This window comes from Bos indicus x Bos taurus, chromosome 9 (assembly GCF_003369695.1).
Source record: "Bos indicus x Bos taurus breed Angus x Brahman F1 hybrid chromosome 9, Bos_hybrid_MaternalHap_v2.0, whole genome shotgun sequence".
NCBI classification, from domain to species: Eukaryota; Metazoa; Chordata; class Mammalia; order Artiodactyla; family Bovidae; genus Bos; species Bos indicus x Bos taurus.
The window spans coordinates 73,278,245-73,298,335 of NC_040084.1; the positions used below are offsets into that span (position 1 = coordinate 73,278,245).

A 20,091-nucleotide genomic window follows, 5' to 3' on the forward strand; every position below is an offset into this window, starting at 1 on the left:
TCTTAGGATTTTACAAGTTTTTTTTGGAAATCATATTCCAAATCTTGGGTGCAAAATTGAAATAAAACACTGTGTGCTTGTTAACATCATTATTTCATATAGTGGGTCAGTAAAACATACCTATTTGTTAACATCAATTTTTAAATTGGGCTGAGTAAAGAATCACTGTTTAACTTAAGTATTTTTTTCTTTCTTCTCATATTTAGTTCTTAAATACTTCCAATAACCATGAAAACTTAGACTTGGAAATGCCTTCTTTAACTTCCACCCCACTAAATGGTCACAAATTGACTGTTACAACTCCATTTCATAGAGACCAGACTGTGAAAATTCAAAAGGAAAATACTATGTAAGTCCTTGTTTCAAGAAAAAAATTATTTATTTTATTTACTTATAGTTAATTAATAGAAAATAGTCCCCAAGTGTCTGATCTACTTATATGTGTATAATTTTACTGATCCACTTTTATGTACATAATCATGTGTATTTCCACATTGAATATGTCTGTCCTGGGCCTGTTAGAGCTACCTAGAGGTGGAAGTGGGGGAGAATAAACTATCTTTTGTAGTTCACTTCACAATTTCCTATATATCTAGAGGAAGGTTTAACATAACTTTTCCATTCAGTTTTTCTGTTTGTTCAGTAAGTCTTTTTCATTGAAAACAAGATTTTCAACATCCTTTCCTCTCTAATTATAAACTTTGGAATATGAATAAGTATGGTTCTTTACTTAGTTTATATTTTTAAATCTTATTTTTTCTTTCTGAAATTTATCTATCGATTGGACCTGTTTTGCCATCCCCAGGAAAAGTATATGATTAAAAGCCAAGGAATGATTAAGCTATTTTTTATATTCAATAAAAGCTTAACCAATTCAAAAAAAATGCCAGACAACATCAATATGAATTGTAATAAGCCTTTTAAAAATGCAATTTTATTATTTCTTATACCATAAATACATTTTAAAAACAGTTTTAAAAACCTTTTAGTTTTCAGAGGTTAGCATGTTTTCTGTTGTGGATAGATAAAAGATAATAGATAAACTTGATTTGTAAATGACATCAGATCTTCATAATGCTTGTGTTCATTTTAAAGGCTTAGAGTCACTACATGTATTTTCAGAATGGTTAAAGAAAGATGAGAAATATTTTAATGCTCTTAGTTTTGGGGTATGGTAGTTTGAAATATTTGGAAATACACGATAGACATATTATCTTTTCCTTAATAATACATACCTGATCCATCAGCATACCCTATTCTATATCAATAAGAGTTTATTGTATTTAGTAGAAGAATATTACATTTAATAGGTAGAGAAACATAAGGGACATATGATCTTTCATATTGAACCAATTCTTGTTTTCTTTTTAAAGCTTCAGAACTCCAGCTATCAAAAGGTCAATTCTAGAAAGCTCTCCAAGAACTCCTACACCATTCAAACATGCACTCACAGCTCAAGAAATTAAATATGGTCCCCTGAAGATGCTAGTAAGTTCTAGTAAATTTCTTGGGTTTAGTTGGTGTATTAATACAGATAGAAAATCTCCTCTAATGCAAATGTACCCAATTTTTCCTTCAGCCTCAGACACCATCTCATCTAGTAGAAGACCTACAGGATGTGATCAAACAGGAATCTGATGAATCTGGGATTGTTGCTGAGTTTCAAGAAAATGGACAACCTTTACTGAAGAAGATTAAACAAGAGGTAAACATGGGATCCTTTGAAAAGAACAACGCTGCTGCCTTTGTTCCTTGTGGGCAGCTTGATTGTCTGGCGTGGGCACTGTGTAATACCATGTTTCATACAATATTTTCATATAAGATGCTGTTAAGAGATACAGCCAGGCTTGGCAGCATATGCATGCCACCTTGTAATTGGGAAGCCAGGCCACTTCTATTTCCTTCCTGTTTGAACAGAGAAGATGCTAGAAAGTATAGAGGAAAGAGAAGGAAGCAGCTTTGTATTGTACTTTTTAAAATCACTGATATAAAGATGGATAGATGACTGACTGATACATAGATGTTTAATTGTTGGATATCATGGAGAAATGAAACTAATAAAATAACGGTTTCTTTAATTCATAGTGTAAAAGAAAGGAAATCTAACTTGCCAAGATCAAAGTTTTAGCTTGGTGTCAAGAAGCATTTCCAGCAGCTTAGATACCGGGCCTTTTGAATTTATTTTCATATAAGGATAAGAGGTTGAGAGATTGGCCAGAGACTGACTTTTTCTTCAGCTTTACTGAGATATAATTGACAAATAAAATGATAAGACATTTAAAGTATACAATGTGATGTGTTGATATACATGTACTTTGTGAAAGGATTCTCCCCCATTGAATTAGTTAACATATATCTATTACCTCACATAGTTACCTTTTTTCCAGTGATAACATTTAATTAAGTTCTACTCTTAGCAAATGTCAACTATACAATATTGTATTATCAGCTATACTCACCACCTTACGCATTAGATCCTCAGACTTTATTCATCTTAGGGAAATTGACTCTTGAATGTAACTGTTTCTTGGGAAGTTCTAGCTCTAGAAACAACAAAGCACTTCCTGTTTGCTTTTAGGTGGAATCTCCAACTGATAAAGCAGGAAACTTCTTCTGCTCAAACCACTGGGAAGGGGATAGTCTGAACACTCAGCTGTTCACACAGGCATCACCTGTGGCAGACATGCCAGTAAGTACACGCCCGTGTTATAAGATGTTGGTGGCTCACAGAATTCTGTGTGTGGCATGTGGGGCCATTGTGGTTTTGGCACTCTTTTGTGCATCATACTTCTCAATATTCTCTCACATGATTATTTTCTTATGATCATTAATGTTGAATATATGGTGAGATTTTGTTCATGTGTTGGAAATTGATTCTGTTCTGCTGCAGACTTGTTTGTTGTTTATTCACTCATGACTTGAGAGTCCTGGCCACTTAAAAATCTACGGCATGGAAATACATATTTTCATGAAAACAATGCTAATTTTTACATTATCTTTTAATTTACTTATTTTTCTTCTAAAAGGAGTACAAGTTTCTCCTACTATCTGAAAGTAGAGCATTCCTGTGAAACCTTTGGTGGTGGTTCAGTCACAAAGTCATGTCTGACTCTGGTGACCATATGGACTTTAGTCCTCCAGGCTCCTCTATCTATGGGATTTCCCAGCCAAGAATACTGGAGTGGGTGGCCATTTCCTTCTCCAAGGGATCTTCCCAACCCAGGGACTGAACCCAGGTCTCCTGCATGGCATGCAGATTCTTTACCACTGAGCCACCATAAAGCAAAGAAGTAGTTTACCTTAGGACTTATCTTACTAACAGGTGCAAAAAATAAATCGAATTTTAGAAAACAAAACAAAGAAACAAATAGAAACAGACTCACAGATACAGAGTACAAGCTAGTGGTTGCCAGAGGGAAAAGGGGTGGGGAAAAGGATGAAATAGGTGAAGAGGTTTAAGAGGTACAGACTCCCAGTTATAAATATTACAGGGATAAAATGTATAGTACCTGGAGAATCCCATGGACAGAGGAGCCTGGTGGGCTATAGTCCACGGGGTCACTAAGAGTTGGACATGACTGAGTGACTAACACTTTCATTTTTCACTTTCAATGTGTAGCACAAGAAAGATAGTATTTTGTAATAACTGTGTATGATGTATAATGTATAAAAATATCTAGTGTTATACATGTTGTACATCAGAAACTAATATAATATTTTAAAGCAACTATGCTTCAGTAAAAAAATGAATAAAAATAAATAAATTGAGATGAAGATGCTCGTACCAGTTCTAAACTGTAGCACTTGGTGCTGAGATGCTGAGTGTACTGCCTGGGGAAGGAGCTTGGTGGTGCCACTCTAACTACTCAGGGTATGTGCTGCCTTTATAATAGTTGGCTGCAAAACAAAAGCAAAAATTCTCTTTGGATTTCTATTGGTTAGCCGTTCATGAAAATAACTACTAATGTAGGATTTTAATGAAAGTGAAGTGGTGTGAAGTGAACTTTTAAATAGCAGGGGATACCTCTATTTCCTCCTTGGTAAATTGTCTCCTGTTTGGTTTTATGTAGCATCTGAGTATGTGCATGCATGCTCAGTCCTGTCCTACTCTTTGTATGTAGTAAATGCCCTTTATCATACACAATGTTGCATTGCTTTGGTTACAACCATTTTTTATTTTATTCTATTTTTAACCATTTTTTAAAACAGATTATTTTTCAGAGCAGTCTTAAGTTAGTAGCAAAGTTGAACAAAAGATACAGAGATTTTCCATGTATCCTCACCCTCACATATGCACAGCCTCTCCCTTAGCAACATCACCCACCAGGGAGTTACATTTGTTACAACTGATGAGCCCACATTGACACATAGTCACCCTAAACCCATAGTTTACCTTAGAGTTCACTCTTGGTGTCGAACATTCTATGTATTTGGACAAATTTATACTGACGTTTCGGAGAAGGCAACGGCACCCGACTCCAGTACTCTTGCCTGGAAAATCCCATGGACAGAGGAGCCTGGTGGGCTGCAGTCCATGGGGTCGCTAAGGGTCGGACATGACTGAGCAACTTCACTTTCACTTTTCACTTTCATGCACTGGAGAAGGAAATGGCAACCCACTCCAGTATTCTTGCCTGGAGAATCCCATGGATAGAAGAACCTGGCAGGCTACAGTCCATAGGGTCGCACAGAATTGGACACGACTGAAATGACGGAGAAGGCGATGGCACCCTACTCCAGTACTTTTGCCTGGAAAACCCCATGGACGGAGGAGCCTGGTGGGCTGCAGTCCATGGGGTCGCTAAGAGTCAGACACAACTGAACGACTTCCCTTTCACTTTTCACTTTCATGCATTGGAGAAGGAAATGGCAACCCACTCCAGCGTTCTTGCCTGGAGAATCCCGGGGATGGGGTAGCCTGCTGGGCTTCTGTCTGTGGGCTTTCATCTATGGGATCGAACAGAGTTGGACACGACTGAAATGACTCAGCAGCAGCAGCAGCAGCATACTGACGTTTATTCACCATTATAGTATAATAGAACGTAGTTTCACAGCCCTTAAGGTCCTCCATGTTCTGTCTAGTTATCCTTCCCTCCCCCTCAGCTCTGGCACCCACTGGTCTTTTTAGTCTACAGTTTTGCATCTTGCATAATATTATATAATTGGAATCATACAGTATGAAGCTTCCTGACTAGCTTCTTTCATTTAGTAATATGCTCTTAAATGTTTTCTGTGTCTTTTCATAGCTTGGTAGTTGTTGTTTTGTTTTCCTTTTTTGTTTTCCTCTTAGTTAACCATTATTTTAAAAGTTTGTAATCTGTGAATGATTACCCTTTTCTCTTATGAAGAATCAGAGGTAATAGCAATTGCTAATATTTTTTCAGTGTGTACAAAGTGGTGATTAATATTCTCAGAGCTTTAGATGCATTAACTCAGATATCTAACCCTGACAAGTACCCTACAAGGTTGGTAACATTGTCATTTCCATTATACTAGTAGGGAAACTGAGGCATGAGGAGGTTTAGTCACTTGTTCAAAATTGTATAGCCTATAAGTATTGGTTCTGGGTTAGAACTTTGGTTCTAAATTCCATTCTTTTCACCTTTAAACTATACTACCATTAATCTGTAACTCAAAAAGATTTCTTACCGTTATGTGAAATGAACAGTTCTCTCACCAGAGCTTAGTAAATCTTTCATTTTAAAGATGTGTCTTTATTAACTCATTTAGCAGATGTTTTTGAGTGCACTGCCTCATTCCTGGAACTGTGTGGGACCTCGAAGCTTTTTGTTTTAGTAATGTTTGCCAGTGGGATTAGGGTTAGTACAGTTGAGTTCTCCATTTAGCTCATTGGGAAGAGAATTTCTGGCAGATACCTGCATTTTTTTTCCTGCTAATGTGTGTCAACTCATAGTAATCTACTCTTTCAAGTGTTAGAATTCTGTCAGTCCCCTTATTATCCTACCTCATTTCAATTTCAAATTATTCTCTTTTCCTTTAGAATATTCTTACAAGTTCCGTTTTAATGACGCCAGTATCAGAAGATGAAGACAATGTTCTCAAAGCATTTACAGTACCTAAAAGCAGGTCCCTGGCAAGTCCCTTGCAGGTAATTACTATTCCAGCACTGGTATCTAAAAAGTTATTCACTATAAAACTTTAAAAAACAAACAAACATTTTAGATGTAGTGGAGTGATGCTTTTAAATAATTCCCAATGTCTAAAAGACTCCTAAGATTCCTTGTTGCCACTCATATGAGACTCACTGAAAATTTTTTTATTAGAGCAAGCTTCCAAGGAATGATGAAGTGAAGCATTTCTTACTGTGACTGAGACTAAGATTGTTAATCACATGTAACAGTATCTCTTTCTTCTGCTTTTAAAGGTTTTATTAAATAATTGATACAGTTTACTTTTAGTTTCAAAATTTTTACTTTTTTGTTCCCTCATTAAGCCATCAAAGCTCAGACCTTGTTTAGATTTTCAAAGAAGTTTGAAATTAGATAGCTAGAAAAGAATTACAACGTATTTGACTATCAGAATGAGAAAGTCAACTGTCAGTGTTACGTGGCTAATCTCTAGCTGAACATCTGCTCTCGGGTTTTAATATCAAAAGAGATTTCCCTTTTTCTGAAGTAGGTGTATGTTGATGAAATACAACAAATTCCAAATTAATCCTGAACCAAATGTAAATAAGAATGCAAATTTGCTCCCTTAAATTATTTACAGCGGTTCCCAACATTAAATAATACAATACCCAGTCACCTGCAGAGCCCTCCCCTTCATCCCCCCCTTGCCACACTGAGGGAAAAACCATAAACCCTGGAGCATATAGAGAACCTGGATTCGGAAGTGAAAAGTCATATTTGTCCTGTGAGGGAAGGCACCACGTGAGATGGTATGATCTGAGAGTGTCCTGTTCCTGGATGGGCTTTCTTGTCACTGTTGGTAGGCCTGCACTCTCCAAATTATGAGAATCTTAACACTCCCCCCTTGAAAGCATTTGTGATACTTCGCATTATTTTTAAGAAATGCAAATACAGCTGGAAGGGCTGTAGGCACACTTTGTGTCTTAATTCCATCAGATTGCTCTCCTTGTGGCTTCTGTCTGATCCAACTGCTTTGATGAAAGGTGACCACTGACTGGAGTGTGGGCTAGGGAAAGACGGTCCTTGAGGGGATCCAGAGTCTTTCCTGAGTCGATCAGGCCTGGGTAGAAGTGTGAAGAAGTCTCAGAATATGGCACAGAATTGGGAGATGAGGAAAAGAACAAACTCTGCATAAGGGGGGACCCAGAAAGGAGATTAGAAGAATGCAAAGGTCACCCATTACAAAATTTGACCTACAGCTGCTCCTAGATCCAGAATGAAAACGCTTTTTTTGTTTGTTTTTCTTGCTTTCTTCCTCCCTGAATTTTTTGGCCCTGGGTTTCCAGAGGATAAGGATTTGGCTAGTGCTATTAGTGCATTAATTAAGCTGTTTTATGTAATTTTGTAACCTAGGCTAGGATCTGACTTATATTTATAGTAGTAAGAAAAAGTGCATTCTGAGTGCTAAATTGCAACATGTAAATATATTTGGAGACAGTTATCATTATGAAGTTGAAAACCCCTGGTTCTTTCCCTAAAACTAAATGCTAAAGCTTTTGGCCTAACCAGATAGTGTTCAGCAAAACCTAAATCTAAACTTTTATGCAAATATAAAATATATTGAGCCAAACACAGTACAGATATCAAATATGTATTATATAAAAATTTGGCAACAATATCAGTGTTTATAAAAATAGGTTGGCTAATTCTTACCTTAAATGTTTTAATGCTATTGAATTAACAAAATAATCAATATGGAACTTTATTATCATTATATTTTATTTAATGAAAATATTGGGTTGGCCAAAAGGTTTATTCAGATTTTTCCATAACATATTATAAGCAAACTTCTTGGCCAACCCAATATTCCTCATCCTTGAAGCTCAGTATTAAGTAGTAGCTCTGTTTTTATTAATCTATATTTTCTAGCATATCAAATGAGTCATATTTGGTACTCTTCAGATTCTATCATTGTATACTGAGATTAAGCCACCTACATACATCAAATGGTGAAGGTAACAGTTGTCAACTCTACCCACCTAAAGAATTGACACCACAAGCTGATTTTGGAGTCAATGCTTTCATATACACTATATGGTTTTACTGATGTACACCACTCAAATATATTTTAATAACTTGCTATAATAGATAACTAATTCATTTTAAGAGTGAACGGCACCTACCAAGTATCTCCTTCATTTTGTGTCATGGAAACCTAGCTTCTAATACCATAGAAATATATGATTTCTAAAATGTTTCAAATTAGAAAATGCATCAGGTCATTCTAAATATTTAAGCATATATTGCCTATATTTCATATAAACCTGACTCAATAATATTTATATAGATTTTTAAGCAATTTGGTAATCTTTTTGTTAAAACCATTATGATCTATCATATATTTCCATTGATAATTCAATTTGACCTAATTGGACAGATTTTTCATGCATGGTACTATTGAACATATTGTGCATTTGTTAAATGACCTGGCTATTCAACTTGAGTACTTTATATAATCTAGAAACTTTATAATTTGTACCTTTAATAAATATATCAAATGTTAAATGGGATTTTATCCAAACAACCTAGACATTTTGTTAGAGTGCATTTAATTAAAACAACTAAATTTGACTCTTAAAATATTTTAAAATTCTGGTACTTCTAAATATGAAATGTTTGTCAGTTGAATACTGCAAATGATTATCCATCTAACTGTCTAAATACATTTGCTTAGGCACAAGAAAAGCTTATTGAAGACTACACTAACAGTGCAGTTCTGTGTTCTGTCATTTCAGTGTTCATGATCCCTGGCTTAATTATACCCACAACACCTTAAATAGAGCAGTTATTGTTTTGAGGCCCCAAATATTGGGATTTTATAGTTAATATTCTAATGCACATGTAAATGCATATGCTTATACATATGTGCCTGCATGCATGTCCGACTAGCTCACTTCAGCCATGTCCGACTCTTTGTGACCTCATGGACTGTAACCTTCCAGGCTCCTCTGTCTGTGGAATTCTCCAGGCAAGAATACTGAAGGGGGTTGCAAGGCTGTCTTCCAGGGGATCTTCCTTACCCAGGGATTGAACCTGTGACTCTTATGTCTCTTGCATTGGCAGGAGGGTTCTTTACCACTAGCGCCACCTGGGAAGCCCTGCTTATACATGAATACATGTAATAGCTACATTTCCTTCCTCTCCATTTTCCCAAGGTGCTGTGATCTTTTAGTGGGAAATGGTATGTAGAGACCAAACTCAGGCTGCTAGATATGCCCATGTGTTATGTGGCATATTATGTGTTATGCCACATAACACATGGGCATTAACATATGTTAATAGCTTGAGCTTTCCATGTATTCCCTAGTCCATAAGCTATAATGTTTAGAGGCAAGTATAAGCCATTATACACAAATAATGTTATATTTGTTTTTGAAATTATTTATGCTTGATCTTTTTTTAAAAGGAATTTGCAGCAGCTGCAAAATAGTATAGTTGGATTTCTTCTTCTTTTTTTTAGTTTCCTTAACTTTAAAAACAAACAGGGACAGGACTCATAATAAAAATGTTCTGAGACTTTTTTGATATTTGTGTCTTTCAGGTAGCTCAGAATATGTGAGATTTCAGAATATGTGCCATTTTCTCCATGTTGTATGGTAGTAGAGAATGGAGTCTAGAAGCTTATACAATGATCACAAATGAGGAAATAGATATTCAGCTTAGAATACTTGCAGTTTGGGATGGAAAAGGCAGGTTCACTGTGGAACCCTTCTGGATCCTGCTGTTTGAAAGTTACTCTGAAAGAGCCCAAGACTGGCATACAGACAGACAGACAGACAGACACAGACACACACACACGCACGCATGCGCCATGCACAGAACTCCCTCAGTAAGGAGAAAAGAGCTGCCTGTGCTTTCGATTTGCTTTACATTTTGAAATAAATACATTTTGCTAATAAACATTTCCTAAGGTAAACATTTTCATTGGTAGATCTGAAACTACACTTAAGTTAAAAGTCTCTGAACTTGTGTATTTTTCTCTTAAATTAAGATGTGTTCATATGCTTTTTACTCACTCTCTTTCCTCTTTTTTGTAACCACAGAGTGACAGCCTTAAATTTTAATTTCCTGACTTGGCTTGTCTTCGCCTTACTTTTTTAAAAGTGAATTTAAGTAAATTTCTCAAGCTATTAATACTTAAACACATTTGCACAGTATCAAAGAATCTTAGAGTATTATTGCAAGCAGCTGAAACTCACTTTTCCAGTTCCATGTGCTTTGGATTGCTCCTAACTTCATATGAATTGTTTATGAATTTTTCAGTGAGGCAAACCCTTTTGCTTGATTGGCATGGCTAAGAAGTATAATGCACTAGCATGCACACAACAGGCTCTTGGGTTCTAATCCAGACTTCCCCAATTTCTAATTGCATGTTTTTAATTCATTAACTTCTTAAAAAAAATGCTCATCTGTATATTGGGGACTGTAGTTTGTCCTCCATGTGTATCATACAGGGTTGCTGTGAAGATCAAGTGGATATAGTGTTACTTTCAAAATGACAGCACACTTACCAGTATGCATTGGTGGTACCTACTTTAGATAGTCCCTGTCCTTAGAAACGTACGCAAGGAGGCTTCACCAACAGCAGGTCCACTTGCACTGAGGTGTATTATTTCCTCTCACATGTTCTTTCTCATTCCTTCTTCCACTCTGGCAGAACTGTGTCAGTGGGTCACCAAAAGAGATTGCTGATTCAACTGATTCCTGAAAAAAAGTTAGTCAGATCTCTTCGGTATTATGGAGATCAAACAACTGATTTACTGGTCTTCTCTATTTTTCTGCTGCCCTTGTTGGCATGTCAACAGACAGAGAAACAGTCCGTCTCCGTGTGACATCGATCTTTCCAGGCATTTCTTAGTGTTGGTATGCTATTGTTGACCTGCTTCCCTGGATACCTCTGTGTTCACTTTGTTCTCCCTTGGGTCACTTTTTTTCCACTTGCCCTGGCAAGGTTTCATATAGCTGTTAGTAATATTGCAGCAGCCTGCTTTCAATATATCTTATAAAATAACTTTGCCATGTAGAGTTTTGGGATGAACTGGAAAGGCTAAATGAGTGAGGAAGGAAAGTTGAGCTCAAATTCAGAGTGCCCTACCCCAGAGAGTACAAGACCTGGATTTTTTTTGTTTGGTTGGGTTTGGTAAACACTGTGATATTGGATTTTCCTTGGGCTAACAAAGGTATAATTGCTTTAATTGGCATTTGCTTTAATCTTAATAGTTAAAACAAATACGTTACTAAGGAAAGAGGTTTTCTTCCAAAAAATTGTGACACCTGAGGTTATGTGATTAAAACTGTTGGAAAATCTATCAACAAGTAAGATGAAAAGATCCCTAGAGACACTGGGGACGAACTCCAAATTTGGAGAAAGACCATTCTTTGTAGTAATTGTTAACTTAGGTCTGGGTGGCATGTGGAAGCATGTGGATGGGGCACTCCCCAGCACCATCTGCACCTTTGATCCTTTAACTTTTAGGGCTCTTTTCTATGAAAAATTATCAATCCTGGAGTTGGGCACATTTGATTGTTTTGGCAGCATTTATGCATAGGAAAAGTTTGATAAACTAACCTTACCTCAGTGACCCTTCGTCTCAGGTTTATTCTTGACTTTCAAGATACAACTAAAGATTTCTACATTATCTCTTATAACGAATACATTTTAAAAGATGCCTCTTTGAGAATGAGTTCTGATTTTTAGAATTTTAATTCTGTGGCTTCCATGATAGCTCAGTTGGTAAAGAATCCTCCTGCAAGGCAAGAGACCTGGGTTTGATCCCTGGTTGGAAAGATCCCCTGGAGAAGGGAAAGGCTGCCCACTCCAGTATCCTGGCCTAGAGAATTCCATGGACTGTATAGTCCATGGAGTCGCAAAGAGTCAGACACAACTGAGTGACTTTCACTTCACTTTCATTTTAAAAGTCTTTTCTATGGATAGATTAAATGGAAAAATCAAATAATTCTTAAGTCTTTTGGACACCATCTATGTCTGCTATTATTTAAAAAAATGAAACAGAGAAATGTAAAACCATCTCATAAGTTGCTTTGGTTTTACAAAATCATTCTTTTATGACTTCCACAAGTTTCTTAAGGGCTTTGTAAATTGAACAGCGCATACCCTGCCACGGCTGTTGATATCAGCAGTTATTGTGTGAAGTTGCTCTATGAATGTCACAATAGTGGTTCTTGTTTAGCGTGATGAAAAAACCATTCATATTCTTAGTGAAAAATATGAAGATAATCTAATTCCGACAGAAAATCACCTGTGGACATGGTTTTATCTCATTTGATTTCTTCTGTTTTCTGCTGAGGATCAGAGTATTTATTTAAAGTGCTTCAGTAGGATATCCCAGTTAGAGCTCTGACAGTCTGTTTACAGTTCATCTCTGCCCAGGGGCGATCAAAGGTACATTGTGGATAAGTAAGATGACTCGCGGGCAAGAGGAGGAGGATGTGTGGCAAGATTATTAACTTTGAAATGAATTAGGGTAGAGTGACATGTCTGCAACAGCACCATGGGTTAGTCATTTAACAAGGATTCATGTGCAGAAATTCTTACCAATTCTTTAGTGTAAGTGAAACTAACATTTAAGGAGAGGGAATAAGGAGGATGCACAAGGATCTATTTGACAGTATTAAAAAAAAAATCCTTCTAGCATGAAGACATTTAATCTTCCTTTGTCAAAACTATTCTGTCTGCTTGAAAAGTTGGCCTAGGACCCCAAGGCTTCACGGTAAGGAGGGAGAAAGAAATCGCGAGAAGGGGCAGCTGCCCTTTTGGGTGGTGGACTTCAACATTTCTTTTCTTACCCAGTACTTGACCTTCTGCTCTTACTTTGCTTTCGTGAAGTAGGTTTGTGATTGCTCTGACCAGTTTTTCCATTCATGGTTGCAAAAAGTATTAGCTTTATACTTTCATGATGCAGAAAAGGAGCTGTCCACTGAATGTGCTCGCCTTTTTGTTCCGGTCTGTTTTTCTTGCACAGAGTGGGTACTGTGTCCTGGTGTCTGTCTACACTGGGAGATTTAGGTGTTGCAAGTCATCTTGTCTGCTCTAGGCTATGAGCCTCAGGACTTAGGTGCCCCTGAAATGCTCTGCTTTCTGAAATTTGGATATTTCAGTTAACTTGATTTATTTCTTCATAAATTTCATCTCTACTTGGGAGAGGCTGATTGAATTTTTTTCAAAAAATTAATTTAAAATATAGGGTACATTCTTTGTATTGATCTTGTTTTAAATATCTGGTCCTGGAGGAAGAGCCAAACATGAATAAAATGATGAGCCATCTGGGAGATCCAACAAAACACGACATTCAAGTTGAAAATGTACTAGGGGGTGATAATTGTATTAGATTTTCCTGAACAGACATTGGGAATTCTGAATTAAGTATCAGATTGTCAAAGGTCAGAACTTGACTTTTACTAAGAGACATTGTAAAAGCAAGCATGTTGTTATTTAGTCGCTAAGTCATATCCAACTCTTTGCCAGCCCATGGACTGTAGCCTGCCAGGCTTCTCTGTCCACTGGATTTCCCAGGCAAGAATATTGGAGTGGGTTGCCATTTCCGTCTACAGGGGATCTTCCCAACCCAAGGATTGAACCCATGTCTCCTGCATTGGCAGGCAGATTCTTTACCATGCAGCCAACCTGGAAAGTCCAAAAGCAAGCATAAGATTCTTTTAATATGGTACTTTAAGATACTTAATTTCATTTAATGTAGAAACTTATTCTGTATTAATTGAAGCATAGCTAAGTAGAAAAATTTTTAGCTAGAGAAAAACATAAACAATCCTTTCTTCCTTGCTCCTCACTTTTACCTCCATTTTCACTTTTATTCTCCTTTCCCTCTCATTTGTTTGTCTGTATTCTTTCAAAAGGGACTTCCCTGTAGCTCAAATGGTAAAGAATCTGCCTGTGAGGGAGGAGACCAGGGTTCAGTCCCTGGGTTGGGAAGTTCCTCTGGAGAAGGGAATGGCAATCCACTCCAGTATTCTTGCCTGGAGAATTCCATGGACAGAGAAGCCTGGCGGGCTACAGTCTGTGGGATCACAAAGAGTCGGACACGACTGAGTGACTAATACAACAACAACAACATTCTTTCAAAACATACATTTTTGAGTTTTGTGTGTATCTTTATTTTATGTTTACATATAAGATTAGTATATTAAAATATTCTGCATCATTTTTAGTCATCTGATTTTATGATCAATGTTCTTTTTTCTGTGTACATCATCGATTCTAAGCCCTGCATAATACTCATGGTGGACAGCCATCATCTTTAATTATTCACTCTCAAATGGTAGTCATTATATGTCATGTTGTTATTTTATGTCACATTGTCATATGTTATGATGTCACGTTGTTGTTATATGTCACATTATCATATATGTTCTATGCGTGTCACTACAAACACAAGCTCAATAATTACAATGATTCCATTAAATTTTATTTTGTTAATTGGGTTTCTTGTGTCATTTTGGTGTTCCAGTACTGCACTGAAAAATGTTAGCAACAACATGTGAGCAGTCAGCTAAACTAAAATATGGGATTTGAATGGACAGATTTACACCAGAGAGATATGTATATTTAATCCACTTCCTTCAAACTAGAGTTCCTTGTTGTTTAGTCACTAAGTCATGTCCGACTCTTTGCAGCCCCACTGACTGCAGCACACCAGGCTCCTCTGTCCTTCACTGTCTCCTGGAGTTTGCTCAAATTCATGTCCATTGAGTCAGTGATGCTATCTAACCATCTCATCCTCTGTTGCCCGCTTCTTTTGCCTTCGGTCTTTCCTAGCATCAGGGTCTTTTCCAATGAGTCAAACTACAGAAACACCATTTATTCAGAACTGTATCATAGAATGCTTAAATTACCCTGGTGATTTTATTTAGAAAACATTAAATGTGACTCAGTATCAGAAGTCAGTTCAGAACAGATGTCATCTTTGTCCTGTCGTTTTGTGATTCACAGTTACAGGAAAATATTATGATAATCAGTCTTGCTTATGTAGTATTTCAAGTTATGTATTCAGCCTCTGAGCCTTGAGAGTAAACATGTGTAAACTTGGATGGTGCCTTTATGTTGGCAGTGAGGTGGCACAACAGATTGGGCAGAAACTGGGAAATCTAGTTTGTGTCCTGTGAAAGTTTACAAGTTAGAAACATGGCACTGTAAATCTTATGTCGCTGAAACTTTGTTCCAGACCCTAGGCAAAGAAGTCCCATCACCATACAAATACCATGTTCATTCAGAATTATCCTACCTCTCTGTTAAATAGTCTGATGACTTTAACACCTCCTCTCAGTGTTTCTTCCTGCATTCCCTGCTGACCAGACCACACAATTCCCACTCATAAGAACTCTAAAGGAAACAGCAACTTATACTCATTAGAGCCTGGATTCGCATTCCTACTTCATCACTTCTTAGCTGGATGACTTTAAGGATGTTGCCTAAGTTCTCTCTTCCTGGAAAATTGCCTGCTCTGTAAAACAGATGTAATGAGCCTTACCTAATCCACAGGTGTTTTTGAGAATTAAATGAGATGATACATGCAAAATACTTAGAAACATGAGTGGTACTCATGTTTAATCCACTTATTCCTTCCTCTCCGTCTCCCAGTCCCTCCCACAAGCAATGTACAAATTGCAGCTTCCTGACTCTTTCATGTTATTTTGCCACCTGGGTTATCCTCTTCACCACCTGTCGATCTCAATCCTGCCTATTCATGCCCTTTGCCTAGAGCATGGCCCTGGCTGTTCCTTGGCGTCCTATCTCCTCTTCATCTGGCTGTGGCACCACAGACCTTTCATCTGCCTGTCATCACTTCACTGGTGTCAGGTGTTTGTTTTGTCTCTTAAGCAGGGGTCTCTACCTCCGGGATCTCGTGCTTGATGACCTCAGGTGGAGCTGTTGTAATAATAGAAGTAAAGTGCACATTAAATGTTATGCGCTTGAATTATCCCTAAACCATCCCCCCGCCCATGGTCCATGGAAAATTGTCTTCCACGAAACCAATCCCTGGTGCCAAAAAGGCTAGGGACCACTGTCCTGAGGGACACTTGAGGCTCTAAAGAGCAGAGGGCTTTCTTTTCTTATTCTTCTGTCCATGAGACACATCCCACTTGGATATAAATACTAGGAATAGCTGCGCTTTTTCTAAACCACACTTTTGAGCTTATAGACAGCAAATCTTACAACTGCTTATGTTTCTGTTTCCCTCTTTGGATTGACTGCTAGAGAGCTCAGAGTTAGTTTTGAGATTTACATCTTGGTGCATTTTGGTTCATGGCAAGTATTTTGAATCGAAATCTCACCTCATCTTTGTATTGTTTATTTTTTCCACATTTCTTGGTGACCTACCCTTATCTATGTTTTAAATTCTGTTCATTTATATTCATTTTGTAAGCATCTTCAATACTCTTGGGAGCTAAGTAGGGCAAACTTAATGCTGTAAAGAGCAGGCCTTGTACAAATATTACATATTTTGGTTTGAAGCAACATGGAGGGCAGGTGGCTTCCTTGGTGGCTCAGCAGTAAAGAATCTGCCTAGGATGCAGGAGACGCAGAATCTGCCTAGGATGCAGGAGACGCAGGAGACCGGGGTTAGATCCCTAGGTCGGAAAGATCCTCTGGAGGAGGAAATGGCAATCCACTACAGTATTCTTGCTGGAAAAGTCCCATGGATAGAGGACCCCTGTGGGCTACAGTCCATGGGGTGAAAAGGAGTCAGACATGACTAAACACTCACGCATGGAGGGCAGGTAGGAGCTGGGGCTAGGCAGAAGACAGACACAGGTTCAAAACCATTCCACAACTTCCCCATAGATTGGCTTTGGGCAAGTTTTCTGCACTTTCTGAGTCTCCATTTCCTGCTCAATTAAAGAGAGAATGAACCCCCACCCAGGGTGGCTGTGCTGTGTAAATGAGATCATATGTGTGAAGAATCCGGATCCGGATGCTGCCTGTGAGATATTAGTTCCATCCTGTATCTTTCAATGCATCTTTAAAAAGTAAGCTATTCTAATAAATAGATATTAATTAATTGGTATTGATCAATATCCATTTTAGTTGATACATTTAAATGTTCATAACTAAATTTAAATGTAATTAACTTGATTAAAAATATGTACAATGTTTAGTAAGTGTTGATCAATTCTAGCACCTATGGGAGCTTATTCAGTGGGCAGCTCAAGTACTCACCAGTTCGCTCAAAGAGTAAATGCCCACAGCTCACCTTAGGTATGTGGGGGACTGGACTCATTCCTGTCTTCAAGTCTGTAAAATCTGCTAATAGACAAAAGGCACTCAAACATGAAGATACAGCTGGATCTTATCATACTGCTTGGAGTGGGTTTTCTCTCTTCACGACAAACAATTTCTGATAATTAATATCACTTAAGAATGCTGAATTCCTGGTTATCAGAGTGAAGGTTTTCTCTGACAAAGGCTCCCCTGTGTCTCCTACTTGCTGTCTGGAGGTCAGCATTTTTTTCTGCTGGGCCAGGTGGGGTTGGGAGTCCATCCGTGGGCTAAAGCATGTGCTTCCCGGTCTGACCTTGCCCTTACCCTCTCTCTCCCCTCCCCTGTTAGCCTTGTAACGGTGCCTGGGAATCTGCATCCTGTGGGAAGACAGACGATCAGATGACAGCTTCCGGTCAGTCTCGGAAATATGTGAATGCCTTCTCAACCCGGACTCTGGTCATGTGAGACGTTTGCAGACAAGCATTATGGTTTTCAGAACACTTCAAGTTGACTTGGGATATAGCATTCCTCTACATGAGACTTTTCATGAATGGGAGAAGAGCCTATTTTTGTTGTGGTACAACAGTTGAGAGCAGCACCAAGTGCATTTAGGTGGGTGAAATCGTATGAGATTTCATCCAACTAAACGGATTTTTTAAAAAATTAATGTTTAACAGTTTTACCTAAATTATTAGGTCATGGATTGTAGTCAGGGGTTAAGTATCTTAAGGCAGATTTTTTTAAAAAAAAAAACATAAAATGATTTATCTGTATTTTAAGAGGATCCAACAGACCAGTATTTTTTCTGTGATAAGGTTTTTGAAATTTAACACACAAAAAGGTACTCCAATATTTCACTTTTTTCAATCACTAAACACAATGCATTATTATAAATGTTGGCTTCACACCGTGGAATAAGTAATCGATATTGTAAATGCTCATTTATGGTCAATAACATTGGAGGTACGTTTATTGTACCAAACCATTTTATGAGAGTTTTTTTGTTGTTGTTAGCTTGCTTTAAAAATTATTACTGTATGAAATAGTTTTATAAAAAATTATATTTTTATTCAGTAATTTAATTTTGTACATGCCAAATGAAAAAAAAATGTGTTTTGCTGCTATGGACTTAGCCTGTAGACATGCTGCTAGTATCAGAAGGGCTGTAGTGCTTGGGAGGGAGAGAAAAGAAACTTGGTGTTAGGTAATTGACTATGCACTAGTATTGTCAAACTTTTTTATTTTATATATATATATATATACATATATATATATACTTTTTTCCTTTTGTAATACATTGGAAAACTTATTTGGGAGACTTTGCATTTGTGGTTGTTTCTTGTTTTTTTTTTTTGTTGTTCTTGTTGGTTTATAAGAGGATGCATTGCACTTCTTTATTGGGAGATCTGTGTTGTTGATGTCCTGTGTTTTGTTTTGAGTTCAGCCTGACTGTTCTTTAATTCAGGGCTTATGTGTTAATCAGCATTCCCCCGAGTCCTTAACTATATGGTCTCAGAACTGCCACACAAAACCTACGTGTTTGCAGCTGGAGTGCATAGCCAGTTGCTGCCTTAAGAACCTTTGGTGCAAGATGGCTGGTACTGAACTTTTGATATGACAGTGTACTTACTGCCTTGTAGTGAAATAAAGCTGTGCCCTTATTTTACTTACTTTTGACTTCTGTCTTACTTTTGATTGTGGACAGTAGTTACACTTTTAGGAAAATGAAGTGAACGCAGAGCACTTTCCTCTGTTAATAATTGGCATACCCTCTGAACTTGAAGAATTCAAGAATTGTAACTTTGGAGAAAGAACAGGCAAGCCAAGTTAGTTCACAGATAATCATGTGCAGAATGACAGCTAGGAGGAATCTTCCAGAATCTAGTTCAGAATCTTCTAGAATCAGTCAAGGTTCCAGAAGCATTTAAATTGGGATAAGGCAAAGAGAGTTCATTTACAAAGGTACCAATACCATGGATGTGGGCAGTGGGTAGGAGGACAGCAAGGGTAGGGCCTGCACACAAATGCAGGCCTGAAGGATGATGTCATGTGGGGGGGAGAGTCACGGAAAACAGGAGCCCTTTTTAAAAAATGTATTACTTATTTATTTGGCCATATCACATGGCATGTGGTATCTTGGTTCCCCAACCAGAGATCAAACCCAGGCCCTTGGCAGTGAAAAAACAAAGTCCTAACCACTGGACCACCAGGGAATTTCTGTAAGCAGGAACCTTTAAGAGGAGCAGTGACCTCTGGAATCCTCACAGGAGGAGAGCCAAGGGTAAGCCTTAACTTTACATCCCCATATCCCTCCCATCAGACTTCCTTGGTAGCTCAGCGGATAAAGAATCCACCTGCAGTGCAGGAGACCCTGGTTCAGTTCCTGGGTCAGGAAGTTCCCCTGGAGAAGGGATAGGCTACCCACTCCAGTATTCCTGGGCTTTCCTGGTGGCTCAGACGGTAAAGAATCTGCCTGCAATGCAGGAGACCTGGGTTCAATCCCTGGGTTGGGAAGATCCCCTGGAGGAGGACATGGAAACCCACTCCAGTATTCTTGCCTGGAGAATCCCCGTGGATAGAGGAGCCTGGCAGACTATAGTCCATGAAGGCAGACATGACTGAGTGACTAAGCACAGCACAGCGCATCCCTCCCTTCTCTACCAAGGGTCCCCATTGGTAGAACCAGCCAGAAGCAAGAAGGCA

At 38.0% G+C, this 20,091-nt stretch overlaps 1 protein-coding gene across 3 annotated transcripts in view; it reads left to right on the forward strand.

The window, feature by feature from the left end:
• Positions 1–19,059, forward strand: part of MYB (MYB proto-oncogene, transcription factor) — a 35,582-nt gene extending 16,523 nt beyond the window's left edge. For all 3 annotated transcript variants that reach the window (XM_027551625.1, XM_027551627.1, XM_027551626.1), the window contains 6 exons: positions 207–349; positions 1,374–1,488; positions 1,580–1,705; positions 2,579–2,689; positions 6,002–6,109; positions 17,737–19,059. In XM_027551625.1, coding sequence (XP_027407426.1) covers positions 207–349; positions 1,374–1,488; positions 1,580–1,705; positions 2,579–2,689; positions 6,002–6,109; positions 17,737–17,853 — 720 coding nt within the window. In that variant the 3' untranslated portion in view covers positions 17,854–19,059. The remainder of the gene's footprint in view (positions 1–206; positions 350–1,373; positions 1,489–1,579; positions 1,706–2,578; positions 2,690–6,001; positions 6,110–17,736) is intronic.
• The last annotated feature ends 1,032 nt before the right edge of the window (positions 19,060–20,091 follow it).